The sequence below is a fragment of the Melospiza melodia genome, chromosome 8 (assembly GCF_035770615.1).
Source record: "Melospiza melodia melodia isolate bMelMel2 chromosome 8, bMelMel2.pri, whole genome shotgun sequence".
Taxonomy (NCBI): domain Eukaryota; kingdom Metazoa; phylum Chordata; class Aves; order Passeriformes; family Passerellidae; genus Melospiza; species Melospiza melodia.
In genome coordinates, this window is record NC_086201.1 from 20,160,787 (window position 1) to 20,187,407 (window position 26,621).

General features: G+C 41.0%; 1 protein-coding gene across 5 annotated transcripts in view; it reads left to right on the forward strand.

Annotated features, from left to right (window-relative positions):
- The window catches only part of METAP1D (methionyl aminopeptidase type 1D, mitochondrial), a 45,190-nt gene extending 19,678 nt beyond the window's left edge, over positions 1–25,512 (forward strand). For 2 of the 5 annotated variants that reach the window (XM_063162132.1, XM_063162133.1), the window contains 8 exons: positions 2,321–2,487; positions 5,014–5,163; positions 8,523–8,671; positions 9,341–9,383; positions 13,124–13,287; positions 21,710–21,807; positions 22,478–22,525; positions 22,789–23,397. In XM_063162132.1, coding sequence (XP_063018202.1) covers positions 2,321–2,487; positions 5,014–5,163; positions 8,523–8,671; positions 9,341–9,383; positions 13,124–13,287; positions 21,710–21,807; positions 22,478–22,525; positions 22,789–23,018 — 1,049 coding nt within the window. In that variant the 3' untranslated portion in view covers positions 23,019–23,397. The other 3 variants (XR_010028568.1, XM_063162135.1, XM_063162136.1) reach the window with 3 other exon arrangements.
- Positions 25,513–26,621: the final 1,109 nt, after the last annotated feature.

Below are 26,621 nucleotides of genomic sequence, written 5' to 3' on the forward strand. Positions count from 1 at the left end.
TATGGTTTAATGTATTTAAGAGTGTGTATTTGGGGGAGCTTATTGGGAATAACTGACAAGCATACTTGCACCTTTTCTTCCCCGGTTAAATTGTGATACAATCTACAAGGTGTCCGGGGAGCATTCTGGGCGTCAAGGAGAGCATTTAAAATACATGTTCACATATTGATGTCCATGTGGACTTTAGCTAACCACATCAGTGAGTGTGGGATTTCAATATATTTGTAGTACCTTTAGCTGTGCTAAAAGCAAGGTACTTCAACTGCACTTTGTAAAAGAGGCACCTTGGCTTACACTGTCAGAGTGGTTGCTCTTTCTGATGGCCCAAAAGTTGCTGCCTTGGCAGATTCTGTGCTTCCAGATTCCAGAAATGAGTACAAACCAGACAGGGAGTTTGTAGGATGCTTTGGGCTTTTAGGACATGCTAACAGTTGCAGTTTAGGTGACCCTTTCTGGGGTTTTTTTGTATATTTGGGTGATTTTTGTTAATTGGACAATGATATTTTTTTTCTTGTGAAGGAAACTCTAGGAAAGCAGATTATGAGTCTGCTGTTTAAATCCTAGTTACAGTCAATAGGGCTGCCACATCAATCCAGCCCTCTGTTAACTGAGCAGCTCCACTTCCTTGGAGATACTTTCTTCTCTTTTGAAGCAGGCAGCTTCCATTGGGTATTTAGGCTATACTGAGAGCTTGAGGTGAACCTCACCCTTCAGCTTCACTTTGTTATTTGTCAACAAATCAAACAAATAAACCAACCAACCTACCAAGCTAAAAACCCAAACAATACAAACAAAAAACCCATCACCACCACCAAAAAAACCCCAACAACAAAACAAACAAACAAACAAAAACAACCCAGTAAAAATTGGCTTGAGTGTAAGTTTCTACATCTAGGCTTTAACTTTTCAGACATTGGTATCTAAATGTGACCCTGACCAGTGCAAAGAGACAGTCGGAAACATTTCTAATGCAAACCCGATAAGACTCTTTCAGTCTGGGTTTGGGGCTCCAAAACTGAGCATGACTCAAATCTTCTGTATGTCATGGAGTAAAAGGGCTCTCTTTGAAAGATGGCACATGTGGAAGGATACTTTCTGCATCTGAACATGATAAATGCATCCAAAGGAAAGGAAGGAAGTACAATAGAATAAAAAACATGCAAGATGTGAAAGAAAGTCTTCTGGAAATAAACATTTTTACATAGTTACAAAATATTCAGTAGATTAATTTCTTAATTTCTGTGATATAAAAATATTTAGTTGCTTCTGTTTAAACAAAAACTTTTTACTGAAGAATAATTGTTCATCTGGATTACTTGCCACAAGATTGCTCTTGTATTTGTATACATAATGACATTTTTCAGAAGCAGATCAACTGTTATGGTAAACTTGTGTTTCAGGAGAAAAACCCTGTTTATATTGTAGAGCATTTGAGTAGTGGAAATACACACTGTCTGTAATTGTGATGTAATTGGGCAGTGTCAATAATCCTTTTGAATCTCCTGGTTTTGATGCTAGCATTGTCTTTTGTGGTGGATTATTTTGGTTTTGATGTCTCTGGGCCTCAATTGCCCTTTCTTTTCCCTTTTTTTCTTTTTTATTTTATACTTTTTTATTTTCTGGGGGCAAAATTTGTCATTGCCCAACAACTAAGTTTGAGCTATGAAACTTTCCAAATGCCCATGAGAATTAAATGGAAATCTGATTCAAATACTCCAAATAAATTGCACTTTTAATGCCTTCAATTACTTCCGGCCAAGATAAAAATATCTCCTGAAGTTTCTTCTCTTGCCCCCCGACCAAAATGAACTATTCTTTGTGTCTTGAGCAGCAAGACAAAGAGCAACATTATCTTTGTTATGCTCAAATCTGTGACCAATTCTGCAAGAATACAGCTGAAAATGTTGTATGAAGTAACATTAAATCTTCCTTTTTTGTCTTCTCTTTTCCTGCTGTTGTGTCTTATCAACTGCTTTGCCAAGCCTTGGACAGTGCAGCCCTGCAAATTGCTCCAAGCAGAGGCCAGTTAGAGCATCACTCCTGTCTGTAAACTGTGGGGAATTTACCCACACTGCTTTTTAATGCATCAAGCCAAAACAGATTTGATATTTTATTAAGCTTCAAAGTGTTGTTTGGGAAAGTTGTTTTTTTTTTTTTCTCCATTTCTACTTGTTCTTTCTACTCTTTTTTAAATGTTACAAGATTTGAATTACCCTCAGCAACTACATGACTTCTGTGCTCTGTTTCACATTATGCCCTTCTTTTTGCATACTTTCCATTTTGTAAAAATGTTAATATTTTTAAATTTATCTGTTAACAGGTTCTGTGACTGGCTGCCACATAATCTTTTCTTTGTGCAATCATAACTACCTGCACAGGCACTCAAGCAATCATCAGCAAAGATGCTTCTTCTTTCAGGGACAAAGAAATGCTGCTTATAGCGTAGTTTGGCCAGCCATGGTTTCTCCAGCTCACCAAGTTCCTAAGGTACTGCAATTTCTGTTACCTAATCTGTTCTTCAGCCAGTGTAGAGTTTGGTTGCAGTCATGATCAAGTGTATTTGTTGTCCAACAGCTGGGGGTTGGATCACTGTCCTGTTGCTTGGTCTGGGATTTGAAATAGGAGAGCTGATGTCCAGCTGTCTTCCATGTTAAACACAGTGATGTATTTAGTTATGGGGGAGTTCAAACCTGGGGCTTGTTTAGTTATAGTAGAATAAATGTGAGTATTATAATCATCTGTCAACAATTCTGAGTCCAGATTCTTGTTTGAAGCAATGGTAGACTGTCTTACCAGAAGTCAGTAGGAACCATTCATGATCATCTAAGTCCCCTTCTGTATAAATCTCTAGCAAGCTAATTATAAAATGCTTATATTTTGCTGATGGTTTTATTATTTGGTTATGTCAGAAAAAGAACGTACAATACCTGCTGGTAGCTGTCCTGCTGCATGTTTTAAACTTGTCTTTTTTGTGCCTGAGTGTTCTTATTCCTTGCAACATATATTTTTGGTTTTATTTACTTTAAAGCCAGAAGGGACTTTTTGATGCAAATGCAAATTTAACATGTGCTCCACTTCTCGTTTCCTTTTTTTCCGTTTCTTTTTTCCCCCTGTTTAATTACAGCATACAGATTAACTGTTTAGTATCTTTCCTTTTGCCAAAGGAAACCAAAATACCCTTTCTAAACAGTGCTTCTCAGGATGTGCATTAGTACTTTATACAATTCTGTTCTGTATTTTAATATAGATTTCTTATGCCAAATGTAGGACATTTCCATGAGCCAGATATACTAAAAAGTTGTTAGATAGAAAAAGAGATAAGAATGATGGAAGTAGAGCTCTTAGCCCTAAGAGACTGTGGAAGCTCTGTGTGCAGGGAGAACATAGGGTTACATGCTCTATTTATTTTCAAAAGCTTAAAATCATAGAATTTTAAAACTTTATTTTCTGTGTTTAGATGCTTCTTTTAGGGTAAAGAAGAAGAAATACATTGTCATAATGAAAAGTTGTCTTCCCAGATCAGAGTTCTCAGACATCTAAAAATCAGTCCACATTTATGAACTCTGAAAAGTTGAGGGCAAAGTTTTTACTTTTATTCAGAGTATGGCAAAATCACATTGAAATAACAGTGTTTTTTTGAAATAACAGTGTTTTTTAAGATGTTGGTGTGAAACTGTCCACATGGACATTTGTATGTACTCTGCTTTGGGCTTCTCCCTTCACAGTTCTTAGAGGTCAGTAGGATCATGTCTCAGTTAATAGGTGAGTGCCCTCCAAGGGGACAGCAGGGGTGATGCTGTGTGTGGAGTTGCTAATCTAAAAAATGGCATTGTTTTGGTTGGCTTTTTTTGGACTAAGGCCCAAACTACTGCAATAGGAGGTTGTTACAGTTGTTATGGCACTCGTTTTAAAGAAATGGGATCTGAAATTCTGTTGACATAAGTTTGTTGAAGATAATTTCATCATTTTTATCAGATTGGACATAAAATACCTGTAACAGTAACAGTAGCCTTCCTATTTCAAGTCCCAGTAGAGTTCATCAGTTGCCCCACTCTTTGTTACTCCTACACCCTGTTGTTGTATGGTTGTTTTGTAGCCAAAATGCCTACTTTGTTTTCTGCCTGCCAGCTTGACTGACTGTGTACTTTGTGAAGTCAGTGCAAAACTCACCCTGTGGCCAGCATGGCAGAAAATCAGTCTGGCTGTCATGGGCAAAGGGATTCTTCCACAGCCAGTGAAACAGCCCAGGACCCTCTGACAGAAAGTGCATTTCCAACTCTGTGCAAGACATTACTGTTTTTATTAGCTTTCATGTTTATAAACATTGTTAAATTGATGTGAATTAAAAAAAAAAATTCACCTCTTACAAGGGCTGAGAAGTTCTTGTGTGGAAAAAATGAGGTTTACTACATTTTCCTTGGCAGCAAATTGGGATACCTTTGTATAATGTTGTAGATGGACAAATTTAGACACAGCATATGAACTAGATTAATGTGTAAAAGCCTCTAAATTAAAATCATTTAAATCCTAAGGTTCTTAGTCAAAAAGCAATCTCATGGATTGTTCAATAGGTGTTTTGTTTGAATGAGAAACGCAGGATTTGATCAGGTTTAATTTTGAGAGTAATTCTGTATGTTTGTCCCATTACTTCCAGTGTTTAGATGCCTTTTGTAGAAATGCCCCTCTTTGCAAAAGAAAATGAAGAGTTTTAAAGTCTTTCTCCCAGTTTCTTAACTTGAGACTGTCTGTGCTGGAAGTCAGCTGCAGTATCTGGGGTTTCAGCACTGGAAGGCTAACAGACTGTGTAAGTCAGTAGTAACAGGCAATGTTAAGTTCAAAAGGGCAGTGGAAGAAATACTGAGGCAGCCTTGAGGGTTTGCCCTGATGGCTTAGGAAGGTCGATACCACGACAGAAAGGGCAAGCTGCCATGAAGCAGGAGGCAATATCTGAGAAAATGATCCCATTGTCATGCTCAGTTTTCTGATCTTCATTTTCAATCCTTTTTCTCCAAGCACATAAAGAAGCCAGACTATGTGACGACAGGCATTGTACCAGACTGGGGAGACGACATAGAAATTAAGAATGAAGATCAGATTCAAGGGCTTCGTCAAGCCTGTCAGTTGGCCCGTCATGTCCTGCTTCTGGCTGGAAAGGGCTTAAAGGTAACAATTACAGAGGTCCCAGAACAGCTTGGGTGTTTTTTATGCTTTCACTTATTTGAGTTTTGTTCCTACTTTTTTGTTCTTTTAACTTTCCTATTATGTGCATCCAACTTTAAGTTTGATTATGAAAAAATAAGGATTTATTAACCTTTGATTCGGTTCATGATATGGCTGTTGAATTATTTCTGTACTTTGGATCTATGTAGTGCATAGTTAGTGGCTCAGGTGTAATATCTCTGTGTTTGTCATCTCCCTCTCTTCAGATTGTGTCAAATCATGTGAGTTTCTCCTAAGGCACATGCTACATTTTTTCCTTTCATTTCATGGCCCATCTACCTCATATGTCATGTTTTCCAGCTCTGCATGTGTACAAGCCCACACTTGGTCTGCCTTCTCCATTCCCATCCATCCTTAAGCCCTCACTGTCCTGTGGCTCCAGTGCCCCTCATAGAGCTGCCACAGGAAAAACAGCTGCCAAATTCTACACAATTTTCCAGAGTGCATTGATAGTAAAGCCCCATGATTTCCAGAAATATTCCTACAGTATGCTTTTTAGGATACCTCCCAAGAAAAAATGTAGAGGGAGGAGTCTACTACCAGGTTTTGCAGATGAAGAAATGCTTTTTTAGCCTTGCCTTGGTATTTCATGTAATAGCATATTGGATAAGGTGAAATGGGTTGAGTAGCTATGAGATGCAGAGATAGATGGGGACTGTAGGTCAATGCCATTGACTTAAAAGGGGATTTTTCTTTCAGCTATCATCACTCTTTCACAAAGGTATAGTTCTGGAGCTGGAATAGCAAATAACAAAATTGCCTGAAGCTTTAATCTTGCATAGCCTTGTGCATGTTTAACTTTTTAATGTTCAATTGTTTTCCAGCACAATAAAATGTACTCATTTAAAGTTAAAGGCATATACATGTTTCCAAAGGATCAGGGTGCAATGTGGGTTTTGAATGAGAGCAGTTTTTCCACAAGTACTCTTTTGTTGTATTCATGTGTGAATACACATGTATGCAGTCTGGTGTAGTTTATGATGCAGTTCATAATATGAGCTAAATCATATAATAGCAAAATACTACTCATGCATAATGAATGCTTTGGAGCCAAAAGGTGTATAAGGTAATAATTACACAACCAGGACCTGTGTACAAGGGAGAGCTGATATTTGGAGTTGCAGTGCTAAAACCATGGCTCAGGTCAGTCACAGACTGGTGGTGAGCTCTGTTTTACACAATTAAGTGTTTGTTCAAGACTCCACTGACTGGGAGGATGCTCCAAAACCCTCCCTTATTGACAGTGAGCATCTTCTGCTTTCCAGCCTGTTGCTGCCTGTGGTCAGTTTATGCCCATCTGTTCTTGTGCCAACACTGCTCTTTAATTTAAACAGCTTCCTGCCTTTCTGTGAATCTTCCCCTTCATGCAAGAATAGAGCTGTGCACCAGACTGAACAAACCAAGCTCTTTTAGCCTAGTCTCATAAGCTAAACTCTACAATCCTGTTTTACTTGGAGTCCCATTCCTCCACTTGTTCCTGCTATCTTGCTGAACCCACCTTGTTCACAGTCCTCCAAACTGGCTCTTGCCTGTGCTTTAGCTGGTGGCAGTTAAGATCCCCCAATATAACAAAGGTGCATTATAATCCATGGATACAGAGAGATAGAGTTTGAACATGGTTTTGATGTTGCCATTACCACCTGTGGGATTTCAAATTATGATACAGTATTATATATGATAGTTTTCCTGAGTTTGAGTTACAGATTTGGGAATAAAACCACAGATTCTATGACATGAAAATATTCTATACCATTGAATTGCCCTGTTCCGAGTAAGGGATTAGGGGCACAGCAGGTGCCACCCCTGACTTGCCCAGCTAGCAAAAGTATCTTTAAAAGTAAAGCACATACTGTTAAAAGAAGAACTTTGCACAGTGTAAGCCATGCAGAGACCAGAGATCTGTCTGCTGAGTATCCAAAAATCCCATCAAATTGCTTGAGCAGAGAAGCAGTAGACAGCAGCCAGTCAGGTACATAGCAGTTCAGTTTGTCTGTGGGCTAAAGATGAAGATGTTTGAGCAGAGGCAGAAACAACAAATCTGTATTTATCCAGAACCAACAGATGCCCTATCCAATCCAGAGAGCCTGCCAAGGCTGTGGCTGCAAAACAGGGAGCATGTGCACTAATCCCAAATCCTGGTCTTGAACCCACGTTCATTGCTCCTCACCTGCCCAACAATGTTTCTGTGCTGAGCAAAATTCAGCTGAGTAAACAGAGCTGATTTTATCCTCAGCACAGCACACAAGTGCACTCTTCTGTGTTGGCTGTGCATGGCCACACAGAATTTCAATATGTAACTGTCTCCTGCACCACAGTCTACCTGTATTCCACATGTTCCTTCCAAATCACAGCCACTGAGACATTTCTTTCAGTGTGCTAAGAATGATACTTGTCTCTGTACAAAGTATGCTTTTCAAAGGCTTGGAACTCATTCAAAGCAAAATCAATTTACAGAGGAACCCTCAAAAGTACTTCTCAATTAGAGAGGGTTCCCTACCAAATTTCAGCTCAAACCATTCCAGAGACGGAGCTGATCCAAAAGAAAAGCAAGAGTAATATTATTTTAAGCATGTGCACTTTGCACTCCATGGATACCCAGAAAATGGCTGACTGATTCATGAGAGGGGTTTTTTAATATGTAAAATCATGCAGAAAATATGAATCTAGAAAACATCAAGCATAAAAATGAAGATTTCTAAAAATGATGGTTAGTACTTGTAGATTCATTATGATCATCCAGGCTATGACAGCTTTAAGTAAAATATCCTTAAAATTTGCATCTAAATATTTCAATGTTTTATAAAATTTAGGAATACCTGGAAAGCAATTTCCTAAAAATGCTTAAATACATTATGATGAATGTACTGGGCAATTACAAGATTTAATATCCTTTCTTTTACAAATAAAAGAGGAAAGTAATGTTGTGTTTTAAGGGACTGAAAGCGTTGAAACAAGACATTTCTATAGCAGCTACGGAAACGATGACATGGGAAATTGGTGTCTTTGAGAAAGTAGATATGGAAAAAAGAACAGAAAAGAAGTAGACAGGATTTTAGGTTTTCTAGAAACCTTTGAGTGCTTATTTCTACTGCATGCTTTATTTAAAATCTCTTTTTCGGAGGGTTTTTCAGAAAAAAAAAAAAGTCTATATATCAATAAAGTGTATCAGACAGTATAGTCTTGTATCAAAGCAGCATATTTGAAACGCCCAATATTTCATTGAAGCTTGGCTGCAATCACATTCAGTAAATATGAGAAACTCTCTTTGCTTTTCTAACAGGATGTTATGTTTGATATTTTAGGTTGGCATGACAACTGAAGAAATAGATTCCATTGTTCATCATGAAATAATCAGACGGAATGCCTATCCATCACCTCTGGGCTATGGAGGTTTTCCAAAATCTGTTTGTACCTCTGTAAACAACGTGGTATGTCATGGTATTCCTGACAGGTATTTCCTCAATAATGTACATTTTACAAGTGGAAATTAAAATGTTATACTGGAATTAATAAATTGTATTTGATATTGAGTATACTTCAGTTAACTAAATGTCGTACTTAAATGCGTTGTAGATGCAGAGCATGTTAGCCTGTGATGCTGATAGCTGTTACAGAAATATATGTGAAATAGGAAAAAAATATATTATCCTGGTTTTCCAGACACTTAAAGAAAAATAGCATATTGCATTTTGAGTTTTGTGTTTGTGAGGGGAAAAAAATGGTCTGATTTTTTGTTCATCCGGCAAAATAAGTATAGGCTAAGGAATAAATATATTTGAATTTATGTGGGATTTTTTTATATTCTCAATACATTCAGCTACTCACAAAGTAAAATATGAACCCTAGTGAGAGAAAAAGAATAAATATAATGGTAGATTTTTCCGGTGTTTATATGTTTTTCTGGTAGTTGTTTCTCATTATTTTATATTCAGCTACACTTGTTCTCTAAATAGTCGAAGCTGAACATTAAAAATGGTTATTCTGTTTGCTTCTGCCTTCCTCCATCACAAACTATCTACCCCTTGATTTTTTATGTATGTGTCATTAGGTGTTTATTCTTATATTCCCTTTGTTGGGAGCTGTCTGTCACCATTATTTTTTTTTTCTGTTTATGTTTCAGTCGACCTCTTCAGGATGGAGATATTATCAACATTGATGTCACGGTGAGTAATTCATATAAAAAATAGTCTTTGATCAACTTTAGAATCACTAGTAGCAACAGGAAGAATAGTGGATTGGAGATGGGGGATGCACAGATGGATGTGCTGTTTACTTCTGAGCCAAGGCACAAGCAGCTGGTTTCCTTTTTTGTTTTTAACTGTGTGTTTATTCCAGCTAGACTCAGGCCTGACTTGAATTTAGGACTGGAATCAGATGCACTGAGATCAATGTTGGCCTAAGTGAAATGTCAACCCAATCCTGCTATGTGTCATGTTTTTGAGAAGGTGTAATTGTTATTGATCCACTGTGTAGTTAATGCAGAGCACCACAGTACTGGGCAGCAGCTGAAGATAGATATGTATGAGATGAGCTAACATGAAGAAAGCCAGCATTTTTCCTTCACTCTGCCAAGATTGATCTTCCTCTTCCTGCTGATTTTGAGTGGGGCCTGACATTATCTTACTCTGTCATTAGAGGCTGCATTGGCCTGGGTATGTCAGTCTATTTGGACAGCAACTCTTTTGCTAGCAGTGTTCCCTACATTTATTAAAATCCCCGAAGGTAGTGTTGTGTTCCATTTCTGTATGGAAGTCCTGAACCTTTTGAGCAGAAACAGAAATAGTGTGATATAACTGTGACTTAATATTTCCAGGGAATCATCAATTATAGCTATTTAAATAAACACAGGCTGGGTTTTCCTAGGAGCAAGAAAGCACAGGACCTGGAAACCTAATTCTCATTTCATTTAAAAAAAATTTTGTGTCTTGCAGGAGTTTTTTTTCTTTTTACTGTGCATGTTTTTATTTTTCTGAAGTGTTGTTTATTTCTAGTATGGACACAGATTTTTTTTAATCACTCCATTATTTTGCAATAATACGTCACATACAAGGAAGTAGAATATCATAAAAGCAAGGTTTTTAAATCATTAAAGAACCTATTGGTAACCTGATACCATGTTCATACTGGCAGAGTGAAGAAATCTTCAGCAGACCTACCTCTGAGCATGAGATTCAAGCTTTCTAAAATATTTTTTCTATTAAAATAAGGGTCAACGACCTTTTTCCCATTCTATACTCATATGTGATCCAGAACTGGATTTGGTTTGGCTTGGGGTTTTGATCTTTTTAAATTCTTTCCCATCTCTGTACTTTCTAATTGTAGAATTCGGACTATCAGGTTTACACAGTGCAATCTAGCATTTTAAAACTTTATTTTTGGCCTTCATTTTAACTTTTATGAACTGGTGTCACTTTGCTCAGTTTATTATACTAAACCAGTTTGCAACAACTAAGGATTTAAATCATATTTCTTTGTACCTCCTTAAGGTTCATTTTACTTTTTGTTCAGTCTGTCAGGATAATAATGATACCTTAGATGTAAAAGAAGTATAGAGTCATATCACAGATACTTTCCATGATAAACTAAATGAAATAATTTTTATATTAAAATAGTGTGTATGTCTTGTCCACTCTGCTTTACAAATGTCTGACTAAATGTTACTGGCCTTTTTGCACACATATATTTATTTGTTTTTAATTTAATCTCAGAAAATAAATCTTGACATTTCTGTGAATATAAAGATTCCTGCAAGGATGGGAATTGCTGACTGTCTTTGTAAGAATTTTTTTTTTAATCATTTAAAACTAAACTGTGCTATGTGTGATAATTGCTTAGTCCAAAACAGCTGAGGAAAAAATACCACTTTTCAGCATTATTAACTGATCTTTTAGCTTATTTTTAATGTGCAAAACTGGGACATTTCACTGCTGGACAGAATAAAAATCAAAGTAAATATTGCACAACAAATTGTTTATAATTGTGTACAGGTTCTATAAAGTAATTAAATAATACTCAGGTTGTTAAGTTTAAATACCTAGCACTGTGTACAGATTATCTGAACAAAAAAATCCATTTTAGCACAATTAAGATGGTAGCATTTCATAGATGAAATACAAATTTTATAGGCTTGAAACATGGACTTGAAAATGTGTTTTAGTATAGAGACAATAGTGTTATCCATTGCTGGATCCTGAGCATAGTGCAATTTTCAGCCTATTATTACCAGATTAATGTTTCTTACAACTTGGTTCTTTCACTGAATTTAAGGAAATAGTATATTACATTTGCTGTGGTTATAGTTTATTAACATCAGAAATATGTAATTGCAGCTGATGGTCTGCAGTAAATATTATTATTTGGTTTGTTGTTGGGTTTTTTTGTTGTTGTTTGTGGGTTTGTTTTTTTTTTTTAATTCTCCCGTGTTTTAAATCTGTTTGCTTTTCCAGGATGATGATGCTTAATCTTGGGGGTTTGTGTGTTTTCCTTCCAGAGCTAAAAACAAACTAGTTTAGTCTAAATATGAACTATCTACTTTAAAACCTGCCCAATAGGTATTAAATAAAAAATAAAAATTATTTTATGGTAGTCTGAACTGGCTGAGGAAGGTGTAGAGAAGAGGATTGCAGCTGCTTTTTGCCAGAGCAGTAGCAGCACAGTTGGGCCCTTGCTGGCACTCACCTTTCTTTAAAATACCCCTTTTTCCTAATGGCCTGCATTTTCTTTATATCTCAGCTTGAAGACAAACCTGGCCTTGAGATAAACTGTCTGTATTGTGGGGTTTTTGGGGCTATGGGGTTTTTTTTACTTTGGAATCAACCAAAAAGAATGTGAGTCTGTCTTTCACAAATAGCTTGCCAGTGGCAAAAGTTCAGTGGTTCGAGCTCGGTGAGTAATTAGTTGGGGAAGGATAGTTGCCCACTGTTTGGGGGAGAAAAAATGTTTTAGAAGATCAAAACTGTGCACCATTATAATTTGTCTTTTTGTAGGGAAATATGGCTTGGTCTTACAATTATGGGCCTGCCTGCCATGTGCAGAGCTGCAAACCCCATTTTAATGGTGTGTTGCAGAGCTCCATAGTGCATAGCCAGGATTTCTTGTGCTCAACAGAGAATTTCAGGAGGGCTAACATTTGAAACCTATGACATTTCAAAGGAAAAGAAAAAAAAAACAATTTGTAATTAATTCAACAGCATGTTCCATTCTCAGAACATGAAATTTTTCAGTGCCATGGCAGTACATTTATTCTCTCAAAATTCACCTCTGGAAATCAGAAGTAAAATTCAATGTTAATGCCACATTGTAGCTTAAAAATTAGGTTAAAGAAAACATGCAACAGCTGACAGTAGATTTGGCCCTGGGGGTCACTCTGGCTGTTGGTAGCTGGGCATGGCTCTCACTCAGAGCTCCAAGGGGGGCTGCTCCCTGCAGACACTCACCTCCCTGGCAGCCACCAGCAGGTTCCCCCAGCGCTGGGGCTCAGGCCCTGCCCCTCAGGGTGCAAGCAGGGCCCTGGCTGCAGGGCAAGGGGCCACCATGGGTGGGACCCAAGAGCCCCCAAGGCCCCCTCAGCCCATCCACGGCCCCCACCCATCTTCTCCCAGTTATCCTCATGGTCTGTGGCTGAGCAGTGTCACTGCCTGGTGCACTGCTGGTCACTGATGCACAGCTTCTGCTATTCTTGAATTTTTAATTGGCAGCAATGGCAACCCTTAGGCACCTTGCAGTCTTTCAAGCTTTTTTTTTCCTTTGCAATGTTTTGCTTTTCCAGTCTTGCAAATATGACTTACCTGTCTATCTGTTGCAATTTATAGCTTGTTGCTAGAAAGAATGGATTTAATTAAGACCATGATTTGTTTCTGGTTGCAAAATGCGAAAATGTCTTTGCATTTCTGTATATGTTTAGGTGTATTACAATGGCTACCATGGTGACACTTCTGAAACCTTTTTGGTGGGCAATGTGGATAAATCTGGTGAAAAGTTAGTGGAGGTTGCCAGGAAATGTAGAGATGAAGCAATTGCAGCTTGCAGACCAGGGGCTCCCTTCTCTGTAATTGGAAACACAATCAGGTAAGCCTTATATTGACAAGTAAAAGGAGGGCTGGCAAATGGGACAAAGGTTATTGGTGGTTTGGTATAAAGCTGATGACATGTTTTATGATTCAAAACCATCATTTCAGTCTGATATCAGTATGTGAACTGCCAAGCTATAATGTTGTTCCTTGGATAAGAGGTGTTTTTTTTAAGTGAATTACACTAGGGTCAGCAAAGATAACTGTAGAAAAAGAAAAATATATTCATAAAGTAAATTTAAATTAACAGATGTAATTTGCAGTGGGCTTTTGTTTATTTTTTATTTTTGTATGACACTACACCACATCTGTCTAACGGTGTAAGACAGTTAGAAACCATTGTTTTCATTGACTGTTACAAAGGAATTAGTCAACATAAATAAGCTCTTTGTTTAAAAACTACGAAAATATTTAACTCGAGAGCTTCTGATCTTACAAAGAGCAGTGCCTGCTAACGTCACAGGGAAAAAAGGGCTGACATTCAGAGATTTTTCCCTATTTTGCATCTCTTCTAGCCTTCACATAAATGCAGTCATGACTCTTCTGCTGATGGCTTTAAATAAAAATGCGTCTTCGTTTTTTGAAGGTACCTATGGATTATTTTAAAATGTTTGCCAAAAGAAAGAAATAGACATATATCATATACATTTCATTAAGCAATACTTCTTTGGACTACTAATGGTCCCAACAAGCTATTGAATTCATTCTGATTACTTAAAAGCTGCAAGGCTTAGTCACCTTGAAAGGATGCTGCCTTTTTTTCCCTTTGTAAATCTTCAAATACTTTAAGAAAAAAAGAGAACGGCAAAATATCAGTTAGATGTATTTATAGCTTTAAAAATATTGTAACAGAGTCTGAATCAAACTTTAGTAAAACCTCTTTGGGTTATATCTGAGAAGCTTTTATTGAAGACTTTGTATAAAATTGTGTTTTTGACAGTTTTAAATTATAGGCTAACTAGCCTGGAGAAAAAGGATAGTGTCTTTCTGTTCTTTCATAGGAAATGTTGAATCAGACCCCTACTGGGAAAAGAAATTTAATGCATATCTCACTATCTTACTGTCCATGAATATAATAGAAGTGAATTCAAAATGTAGTTTTATTTTTGCAAATGGGATGAGTCGATAGATGCACCTCATATTTTTGAACACCTAGGGTTCAACAAATTTACTGGTGGTGCTCTTGCATTTTAACAAAATTTATTCTTGAGTAGAAGGGGGCACAGAACACTGGATTCTTATTCAAGCATTCTATCGAGCTCTGCATTCATGGCTGTGTCTAAAGGGCATGTCAGCCTTTGATTCTCTCTGAGAGGTAATTATCCTTTTCCTGTCACGGAACAACAAATGATAGCTAACTACAGAGGCACATTTGCAGTAGTCACATTCATCAACTGCAGAAAAAAAATTCAATTTAATTGTGCAACACAGCTGCACATAGGCTTTTTGAGCATTTCTGTTGTTCTCCCTGTCTTGCTATTCCTCCCTCCAGATCTATTTTTTAAACTTTTTTTTTCTGGTTATTTTTTCCCCCTTTTTTGTCTCTTCTTCCATTTTTACTCTCTGTACTTTCTTGTTAAAGTAATTTTCTTTTGTGGCTCTCATTCTTTTTTCCCCATTGAAGGCTATGAATGTAGAAAATTATCACAATTACTCATATAATTGAGCCTCTTTGTAGCAAGTGCAACTCCAGTAGCCTTTCTCCATCATGAAAATGGTTTCATTATAGGGTTTTTCATATTCTCTGACACCATCTACACAGAGGAACAGGCGTGCAGATGAGATGTACTAGGAACAGGGTAGATCAGTAAGGTCACAGTAGGAATAATTAGCTCTGCTATGGAAAGAGCATCTAGGCCTTTTACTGCTACATAAATGTACTGTCCATGGCTTTTAGTCACAAAAAAACTTACTAACAAATGGAGCTCCCGCCTACTACTTTGAAAAAAAGATTTGTATCAACACTACAATTTTCCATCATTAAGACTAATAACACAGAGCCTAGTATACATCAAGGGGAATAAAAAGAAAAATCTCACATTCAAGTGGCGGCTGGGTGCTGACCTTTGTTCCCTTTTTTTGTGTTCAACTTAACTCTTTACAAAAAAGAGCCACACGCCACACCAACACGCAGGTGAACTCCAGCTAGTGCTAGCAAAGCATGGCATTCAGTTGGAAAATCTGATAAATCTCCATGCAGGATAATGCATTTCATTACGGATTCACTACATTAATTCTAGCTGTTTTAAAAAAAAAAAAAAAAAAAAAAAAAAGGAAGAAGAAGAAAAATAAGAGTTGAATGTGACATTGGATTTTTGCTGTGTTGTTGCAGAGGTCAGTTTCCTTGCAAAATGTAAATATATAGTCAGTGTCCCCTTTGCAAGGCAGATTAATTGAAGCTAGTAGCTATTCAAAACCGCATATGAAATAGCAGGTCATTAACTTTATTTCTCAAGATTTTATCGTGTTGGTGATTTAAATGCGCTGATTTGTTTAGAACTACTTTAACACTCCCTTTGCTGAAAGCTCACCTTGGCTTGGTGAAGCTGTGTGTTGTTTCAGGTAATTTGTCATTTGACATTTGCTTACAGACAGACATATAATACATACATACATACATATATATATATATATATATATATATATATATATATATATGTAAAGTTTCACAAGAATTAGATATTATAAATGCCTGAGAACAAGCACCTAACCTAGAAGCTGAAAACATTTAGGTCCATCAGAATGGAAATGTGTCTTGGTTTCTTTCATCAGTTTTTCTGTAAAGGTGCTCCAGTCATATCCAGAATGCATCTTATGCACAAATAATGAGAATATTTCCTTTCTACAGGAGGTTTCAGAATAATTATATCTCGGAGTAAGTTTGCAGTCAATATTCTGGCATAGTCTTTGTCATGGAAGCTCAATAGCTGACACTGAGTATTTCCTTGATAGCAGCTCATTCTTCCATCGGCTACAAGTTGCAAATAAAAGATTGCATGGATTCGTGAGTTACTTTGCTTAGAAAAATTTGGGTCATTGCTAACCTCTTTCTACTGGAAGGCATATCAAAACTATTGGTCAGTTCCAGTGTAAATGGAGTTGGTCCCTATGGTCCATTTTCTTCTACTGTTTCTGACATTTTCAGACAAAAATGTATCTAGTTTGAAATCTGCTTTTTAGACAGTGAGTCTAAGTGCATGAAAGTGTTATGAGTGTAGAGAGCTAAAGAACTTAAAAGTGATGTCGTTAAATAAACTAAATTTCAACTCCTACAAAAAAATAGTACTGATGAAAGTATTAATAAATGGCTTAAAATGTTTAACTAGTAAGTATATGTTTTGATATTAATTTAGAACAATATAAAGCAGATTTTTAAAAAAATCTGTTTCTATCAGATTATGCACATTTAAACAATAAGTGGCTCAGGCAAAATAAGTCATTTTAATGTCATCTGTGATAGATTTTCCTTGACAGCTACTGTAAATTACAATTACACTGCTTCTCTCTGCACTTGAAAGTAAGCATTGCAATAAATTATCTTTTATTTCAATCCATCATGTCTGCTTTCAGAAACGGAGAACCTCAAATAAAAGTTCAGCACTATTGTAAGAAAAATACAGTAATTTGTGTTCCAGTTTGAAACTAAAATGTACCTTTCTTTCAAAAAACAATTGTTGGCTTTCAAAAATATTACTAATTATACCTCAACATTTATTGTCATTATAGGGAATCCCTGAACTTGTGCATTCCCTCAGTCTAGGATTACTATTTCAGAAGAAAAACCCTACTTGAATATTTTCCCTGTAGAATTTTGTAGTTTTTCAAATTAAATACTATGGTACTATTCAAAATAGGTTTTTATCATAAATAAATAAAGTTTAGGATGAGTCTGGTTTCAGTACTTAAAAAAAAACCAACAAGTATGCCATTCAGTGGCCGTTTTGCTACTAATATAGCTAAGACAAACATGATTACTTCTAATTAAAAAATAAAATCAGATCCCTACCTAAGAACACAATTATCATGGGGCTGCTACCAGTTTCAGTGTTTCTCATGTATTTTCATTGCCAAGAAGTGTAAGACAAATTTGTTTAACAACTTCAGCCATTCATGTCATGCTGCTCTGCAGGACTGTTTTGGATAAGGTTTCATCCCTGGTAAGAGAATCTGGCAGTGTGGGAGAAGGATCCCTGGCTGAGGATCAGATCACCAGGGTACTTGTCCTTGGCAGCAAAGCAGTCTGTGCCATCTTCTCCAATCAGTCAAATTCTTTCTTCCCTTGTGCCACCACAGAGCCCAGAGAAGCAGTAGCTATCAATGCTGAAAATGGGATTGTTTCACTTTTTTTTCTCTTCAGTGAGTTCTAAGAATACTAGACCAGACCTACCCTGAGGAAAAAGTGACAAAATTTGGAAAATGCTTCTCTAGGTGCACCTACAGGATATCTGCACAGGACAGCTCCCTAAGGAAATTCTTTCAACCTACTTTTCAGCTTACCAGGAGGGATTTATCACCCAAGAGTTCCTTTGAGGGGAAGCTTGAGTATAAGGGAAAGCTTTCTAGAGAGTCAGTCCTGCCTGTTCCTCCTTTGTGGCAATTTCCCTGTTAGGCTGCTGTCAGGACAGCAATGTATGTCTCCACACTTATCCCTGCTTTCAGAGAATTAGCTGTTGTCTGGCAACATGGGAAGAGGATGCTCAGATGGCAACTGACACCTATCTCTCCTGTCTCCACTCTCTGAAGCACACCACCCTATGACAGGCTCTGACAATGGCTTCAGGAGGATAGCTTGGCCCTCAGTGATGTTCCTTTACTGCTGATCCTTGCCAGTGCCAGACACTTGGCCTGGCTTTGCCATCAGCAAAAGAAAGGCAGCACTGCAGCTCTCTTGACTCCTCAGCCACTGGGCTAGAACACATGGCAGCAAAACATAAAATCAAGTACTGGGCTCACTAAATAATTATGCTTTTAATCCTGCCCAATTCACCTCTGCCCAAATATGCAACAAAGATCAATATGTATGATAATAAATGTTGTCAATGGGTATTTTTAACAGTGATTATTCTGAAGAAGCTTTTTTTTTCTCTTGGTTTTGTCTTGTGAGGTGTACCTCTGCTGCCCCAGCATTTGCTCTGAAGATGATTTGCTGGGATGTTCCCCATTCCAAGGGGAACTAGCACATCCTTTCCCACAGCAGATGCCAGGCAGCCCAGCTCAGCCATGCCACCCTCTGCCTCCTGCCTTCACTGCTTTCCCACTTGCAGTCAGGCCTCCTCCAGCAGTCTAAACTTACTCTGCCTGTCTGCAAGAAGCATCTGATGCTGCAATCTTGTAAGATTGTCTCATGAGACAGCTGCAAAGAAAGGCCACCACTGACAGGTCCTGAGCTGGGCGGTGAGACCAAAATGTTGAGCTGTTGTCAGCAAGAAATGGTAAATTGTGTGCAAAAATGCTCTGCTCTCTGGCATCTTGATTTTTTAATCAGATTCCACAGCTTGGGAATCCTGGAGACTGGAGAGGCTGACCAAGACCAATAGTTCAATTCACTCTTCTCAGAGCTGTCTCAAAGTTACAGCCAACATGTACATTTACAGGATTACCTTTGCAAGTTGTAGCTAGGATTAGCAGCTTTGTTTTGTTATGAAAGCTGGGTGTTTTACTGTAACTCCCGAAGGATGTAAGAGTACACTAGGATTTATTAAATACTCCAAAGTAAAGCTAGTAGTTGTGGAGAGAAATGCCTGAAGTGCATGCAAATACTAAAACCAGATTGAAAATGGTTGAATTTCATACCTGCAGCTTATTTTCTGTGTGTTACTGCAGGTCTGTTGACCGTGTTACATTTTATGTAGAGAATACCAAGGCTCTGGATGTAAACAAGAGGGAAGAAGGAGGGGCACAGGTCTGTCAGTGTAGATGTCAAAGCCCTGTGAGCTCTGGGATCCCCTCTTTGATCACAGACAGTAACCACTGAAGTACTGATGCTAACAGAATTGTTCTCAAGCTATTTGGCAAGAAAGTGGTAGAATTCACCATTGAGATGCATATGAATCATTACTTTGACTGCATGAGGACAGGATACTGTTGTAACACTGCCTTCTGTGTGCCCTGGTGCTTGTGTGCTTGGTGCCCAACACACAGCTCCTGCTGCCACTGCCACCCTCCTTGGCAGCAGCTGAATGCTGAGGCTGGAGCTTCCCCTGCTCACTGCAAAGTATGTAGCCATGGTGCTCAGAAGAATACATGCACAGAGAAAAACTATTTCTGTTTTGCTACAGAACATGGATTTTTCTGGAAGAAAAAATCCAGTAGTAATACAAAAAATTACCATGCTCTGTCCTTGGTCAAGATACCATGTAAGGACATCAGCAAAGCTGAACAGTTAGTGTGATTGTTTATGATTTTGCTAAAAGACTAGCAGAAGAAGATGAAAGAATACCTTATCATATGTTGCATGAATGACTTCTCCCATCTCTCCTTGGAGAATCACTTCACTCATATGGGAATCATCATCTGCATTGCTCTAGGCTTGGTCACTGGAGATCTTGGATTTTGTGTATGTTTCTGAGGAATCTGGCTTTCTAACTCATCACCATTCCCTGTACTTCTTGCTCGACCTTCAGTGGCATCACAGCCAGCAGGCCAAGTCTCTGACCCAGATATGGGGAACATGATAGAAAGGCAGGGGAGAAAGTATTTTCCATCTCTAGTAGGACTTCCCATTGCATAATCCTTCGTGATTTCTTTTCAAAATAATTGATGTATAAAGTTTATGTACACATAAATTATTTATAAAGCCTGGACTTTTGAGTGCAAACAAATTAGGGCCCAATTTCTAGCTTTATCAGTAATCCTCTTTGGAGTTTGGGGGTACCTAAACCTGAAATTTCTGTTCTTCTCCAGAGCTAATGAAGAAATATGATGAGTCTTTTTATCAGAGCAATAAAAGGGTAGAAAGTAACGAATCCTGTTAAAACATGTTCCAAAGTCTGAACACTGCAGCATTAACCAACTCTACTCTCTCATTGCTGTTTAACTGTGGTGGAGCAGCATGTCCCTCAATTGAGTGGCATTAAATTCTGGGACGATGACCCATGGGCACTGGAGCCAGCACTGCAGAGTCTGTGGAGCCTGGTGTGCAAAGGTGATTACTTTGTACAGCAAGCTGAGGCCACTTTGCACCTGAATAAAAGCTACACCATGGGGATTAACAGGCTTTAATTTCTGCAACAGCTTTACCTTTAGTTGAGTTTTCTAACTTTTCCAGCTTTCCACCTGTAGTGAAACTGTGAGACAGCATTTCCTCAGACATAAATACAGACAACTTGAAGTTCTTCAATGCCTACCTTCATTCAAAAAGAAGCAAATTAAGCTTTTAATGTTATAGGGAAAATCTCTTCAGGCTAAGTGTATTCCTGTCTTGCTCCTGTTTGATTTTAGAAATAGGATGAGGGTGACATGCAGGGACAAGGGCAACTTTCTTGGCACTTCTAATCCATCTCCACATCTTTGTGAATCTCTGCATTTTTCCAGTTTGGAAACAAGCCTCTTGACTGAGCTGCCTCAAATCACTGTGTCCACCACTGCTTGAGTACAGGTGACCCTGAAAAGTGAAGCCTGCAGACATGGGGTGGGCCAGCAGCCATGTATCTTCAAGTCCTCCAGTTTCGGGGAACTGGGAGAGGAATTTTCTTTCCTACCATGGATAGGGATCAGTGCTCAGCCATGGTCCTGGAGGCAGTTCTCAGAAATGCTTCTCCCTGAGGCAGGCCATGAAAGGCAGGCCAGATCTCTCAGGCAGAACTGAAATACCGTAATTGTTATGATTTGGTTTTGCCTCTGTGGCAATAGATTCATTAGATATACATTGTTATTTAGCATACATCTATTTGCCGAACTTTCAATAGGTTTTTATACTAAATGTTTGAAGTATCATGAAAGCAAAGTAGTAAGGCTCCTAAGTCTCCCTGTTGGCAGCAGGAGCCCCTTCTGCAGGAAACCCAGCGCAGTCCCCTGGCTATGCAGCCCAGCACAGACTCTGCGCTTCCAGAGAACTCGGCAGAGGCTGTGCTTTGGTACTCTGCTGAGGCCTCGGATGCCCAACTTGCCAACTTCAGCTGTGCCATCTTAAAATGAATTCTCTCGTGTGCTTGTGGAAGAGGTTACCCTCCATCGAGCAGGGAGACAACACACTGCTGTTTTACTTAGAGGGCTGGCACAGGAACCACCAGGCTCTGTTGGCAGGCGTGTTCACTCTGAAACCTAACAATGGCTCAGCCACGCTCCCTTCAATGCCTGTCTTTCGGAACAGTGGCAAAGTGGTGACCCAGGGTCAGTAGCAACACGTAGCAGGGCTGGGGCCGTCTAGCGGGGCTGGTGGTAGGGGCACGCACCCTGACAGGTCCTCTTTGCCCCCGCAGCTCCCTGGCATGGCAAGGCGGCTTCCACGTCTGCCCCTTCTTCGTCGGCCACGGCATCGGGTCGTACTTTCACGGGCACCCCGAAGTGTGGCACCACGGTAAGCGGCCCCCGCCCGCCGGGCCCGTCTTCCCCCGCCCGCTCCGCCCGGGCGATGAGAGGGCTCCGGGGAGGGGGAGAGGGCGGGCGGTAAAGCGAGCAGAGCCCCACACGCACACACCCGCACACACACACACACACAGGCACGCTGCCGGTCCGGCGGGGCGGGGGATTGCCGGTGGGGAGACTAAATCGCTGGGAAGCTGGAAGGCATCCCCGGCCCCATTTTCTGAGGTCGCGGGGGTATTTATGAGGACGAGCCGCTGGTTAGCGGAGTTGCCGGGGCAGCTGAGCGCCGCGCACCGCCTGCCCCGCCCGCTCCGGGCCGCAGCCGCCCTGTCCCGCGCCTCCGCATCCCGCCCGCGCCCGAGCCACGCCGGCAAAGTTTGTCACGGGGCAAGGAGAAATCCCTGCTAAAAATCCCTGCTAAAACGTTAAAGCTCCCGGCCTGGACGGAGCCGCCGTCGGGGTGGTCTCACTGCGGCCGGGGTGGGATCGCTTTCGGCGGGTGCTCCGGCTCATAACGGGGCTCGGGTGCACAGTACCTGCGAGCTAAAAAGGGGTTTAAACAAAGGGCTTGTTTGCGTTCTCTTAAAAAAAAAAAAAAAAAAAAAAAAAAAAAGACCCAAGATGCATAAACGCGTTTTTGTTTTTTTTTTTTTCTTTTGTAGCCAATGACAGTGATTTGTTAATGGAAGAGGGAATGGCGTTCACAATAGGTTAGTAACTCTCTGCTATGGCTTTCTGTTAAAAAGCACACACGAAGAAGCCCAGATCTGTAACATTTCTTTATTGGGATATAGAAATAACCATGCAGACAGGGGGACGTCGGTGAGATTGACCTCTTAGGAAATAGATTAAAATATCATTTTAAAAAATGCATTAGGAACTAGTTGGATTAAATAATTTTCAAATTACAAGATTTAAAGAAGGAAATGTTAATTATAAATTTTGCTAATATTTGACTCCTATTTCTGGCAAGGCAAAGACTCTGCCAGGACACTTAATTTGAGGAGGGTGAGAAGGATGCGATCGTGTCCCCGAAGCCGAGCAGCCTGGTGGCACTTAGTCATTTGCTGCCTTCCCGAGCTGCTGTTGGGTATGGGGACTGCGGCTGCGGTAACCAGCCGGAGCCTCGCCCCGCAGACTGATCTCACTTCCAGTCGTGGAGAAGTGCTGGGGGAAAAGCCTTCGTTCTCACTGTGTGGCTAAATGGCACGGCAATTAGAAGGAAATAAGAAAATTGTTGTTTTGCTGATTTAATGAACATTTTAAGCCTGTTTAAAAAATTCAAATATTTAAAACTATCTGTTGTTTATAAATGTGGTTGGTGCTTTGGTTATTATCCACACGGTCTTAATTAAAGCTTGATTAAAATTCCATGTTTTTACAAAAGAGGAATGGGCAACTTTCTACCTTGCTATTTTGTCTTCCTTTTTAGTTCACATTTTAGTCTATCAAGAGAATGCCAGCCCAGGGAGATGGGACCTGTGTGGATGGGGAGCTACCTGCTGAGATACCTCCTGTTCTTGATTGTTTCATAATCCACACAGGAGTGCAACTAACTTTAGAATACATTTTGTTTTTCTTGATACAGAGCCAATAATAATGGAAGGATCCCCTGAATTTAAGATTCTGGAGGACAAATGGACTGCGATTTCTGTAGACAATAAAAGGTGCCTGATTTTTTTTTTTTTTTTTTTTTTTTTTTTTTTTTTGTATTTCCTAAGACATGGAACTCATCACTGCCAGCCCAAAAAACCCAAAGAGATGATTTTCCAGGCATGGTGAATGTGTATTCCCCCTCATAACTGCTAAATGTGAATTTCAGATCGGCACAATTTGAGCATACCCTGGTGATTACCTCAGAGGGAGCAGAAATCCTCACTAAACTGGTGGAAGAAGCCTAAAGATGGAGCAAGGAGTGGAGAGACTTGCTGTACTTCTGGGATTTCAAGTTTCACTCGGGACAGGGAAGAGGTTTCTGTAATTTCTGAGGGAAATGACTGTTGCATAAGTCACTCCAGGGGACAGAAAAAGCAATTTGAGGTGTTGGCTCTCGACATTTCTGTGTATTACCTGGTGAGTATTTAATAAAAGTCTTTAGGTATTTTGTGACCCTTGGAGCAGCCAAGCATAGTCTGCAAGTGGAAAGGGTTTGGGTTCTTTGGGGTTAGGTGCAGAAAGTGGGGCCCCTCTCTTCCAAATCCTATGTGGGGCAAATGGATATATCAGATTATACAGTCTTTAGGCAGTTGAGAGGACAAAGAAACATAGCATTTTCCCTTTATAGCTGAGGTATGGAGTCAATTTGTCTTCATTGAGATTAACACAGTGCTGTTTCTCAGGCTGTAACTTCTACTAGGATGGAAAAAAGTTTCCCGAGAGTGTCAGGCAGAGGGAACAGACTCTCCCCAGCATCATTCCCAGCAGCAATCCCCTGCTTCTTGCCTCTTTTTACACAGCACAAAAAGTGATTAAAAATGAGATGCAAAGCACACCTCTCTGGGGATCAATAATTGCCCTGCTTGAAAAATTAGCCAGTTTGGGGTAATCACTGCTCTGTGGTGCCCATGTTAGTTAAGGGGGAGGCACTCTACAGTTTAAGCATTTTATGGAGGCAGAGGAGTTTGCAGTCTGGAAGATGAGTCCTGACTCCTGCCCAGAGTTTGGAACCGATGAACCTCAGGAGCTGCGGTCTCACTCGGCCCTGTGCTCTCTGCAGTCCTGTCCTAGGCCTGCCGGGTGTGCAGGGCTTGATTTGCAATTTAGCCACTTGCTGACCGCCCTGCGGGATCAAACAAGTCTGGCACTGGTATTTGGAGGCTACCAGAGCAGGACCTGGGCCTGTGAAACGTGGAGTAGCCTTGGAGATAATTAAAGGACTTCCAGAATTTCCCCAGGCCCACGGCAACAGCGGTGCTGTTTGGTACAAGTGACTTGGCCCTCATTGCAGGCAGATGGGGTCGCATGCTGAGGGCTGGCCAGTTGCACATTCAGGCAACCAGAGTGGCTCAGCACTGGCTCCCTCAGTGGTCCTGGGCAGAAGTAAGCTGCTTTCTTACAGCTTCACTCTGCTGTTTGCTTTCATTCAGGTACAGTGAGCTCTCAGCTCTAATAGTTTCTAACAGCAGCTTTTCAAAAAGCAGGGACCCCCCTCCCTGAATACGGCTAGCACCGCGGGGCAGCCACTCAGCTTCATCCTCCCGAGAGGAGCTTGGAAGGCCATAAAACCTGCAAAACAAACGATGCAGCCAAGTTTACAAATACGCAGAGATTAAACATTGTGAAGGACAGTCGGCATTGCCTGGAGGGGCATGTGTTTTGTTCCCTTACGTTCCATCGCCCAGCCGCGCTGCCCCTTCTGAGGGGCACTGGGGGCAGCAGGGTGTCCGGTGCGTCCCGGAGGCGCAGCAGAGGTGCCTCCCGTGGATTTTGGCCACGCCGGGAGCCCCTGGATAGCACCGCAGGTGCCATGTTCCTCACCATCGTCTGCCCTTTGCCTCCTGTCCTGCTCTTACCACGGCGTGGGATGAGGCGGGAACGGGGCGACCGGGAGCGGGGAAACCCCGCAGCCCGCCGTGGGGGGGCTGTCGGCAGCTCCTGGTAATCAGTGCGCCCTGAAGTCCCGCCGGTAACTCTGGCGGGACTGCGAGTTTTACTCCGCGGCGGAGCGCTGGCGGCCAGACGGAGGCATTGATAGCGCACCTTTGTAATCCTAATTACGAACGAGACTGGAGAGATGTCTCGGCTGTTCGGGGACGGCCAGCACAAGCCCATCATGCAGAAGGTGTTGCCGGGCCAGCACCATAAGAGTCCCGACGTGGCAGTCGCTCCCGCGGGGTCGGGACGTCCCGTGGCCGCGGCCCCTCCGCGCCCGCCGAGGCCGCGCTGACCGGGACCGCGGAGGGGCGGGGGCCCTGCTCTGCAGGACGGGGGCGAGCGGAGCCTCACCGACCGCTCCGCGGGGCTTTGGCGGGGTTGGAGGGACTGTGGTTCGCTCCGGGACTGCCCGTGTCCGGCCGAGCGGAGCAGAAGACCGCAGTCCCGGCGGACGCGGAGCGGCCTCCCCTCTGCAGTTGTCAGGCTGAGGCCGGCGAAGGTGCCGGAGCTGCCCGGGCGCCCTGTTGCCTGCTCGGTCAAGCTCGCTGACCCGCCTCGGGTGGTCACTTCCATGGCCAGAGGGGCAGAGCTGGCTGGCGGGGGTACCGTGTGCGTGCGGAAACACCGTCACTGCCCCTTCTGCGCCAAGCCTCCGAGAGTTAGTGAGAATGAACTTCGCGCATTGCGAGCAAAGAAAGAAAAAAAACAAAACCCAAAACATTGAGGAAAAAAAAGGGGGGCGGGGGGAGGGAGGAGGTAAAAGCGTCGTTAGGAAACGGGCAATTAAAACCGACAGAGCCACTAATGAAAGGAGAAAACAAAAAAAAAAAAAAAAAAAAAAAAAAAAAAAAAGGGAGCAGAGGGGCTCGGTTGTGCCAGCTTTGCACAGTTAGGGGCCGGCTGCTTCAAAGGCCGCGCTGCCCGAAGGATCCTGAACACTACGCGGGCTCTGCCGGGGGTGCCCAAGCCCCGCTGCCGGCGCTAGTACCTCTAACGACATCAACGCTGCGATTTGTTTTGAATGTTCATTTTTATTGGTGTTCTCCCTTTGCCAAAATGTGCTTGATTACATAGATGTAGTGCAGTGATAACTGCGCACCCTAGACAGCCTAGGTGTAACCGGGAAAGTTCAGCCCAGGCCAGATCAAATCCCAGGCTGTTTAATGCTGGAAGGCTGCATGTTGCTATTAGTGTTAAATATATGGCTAATTA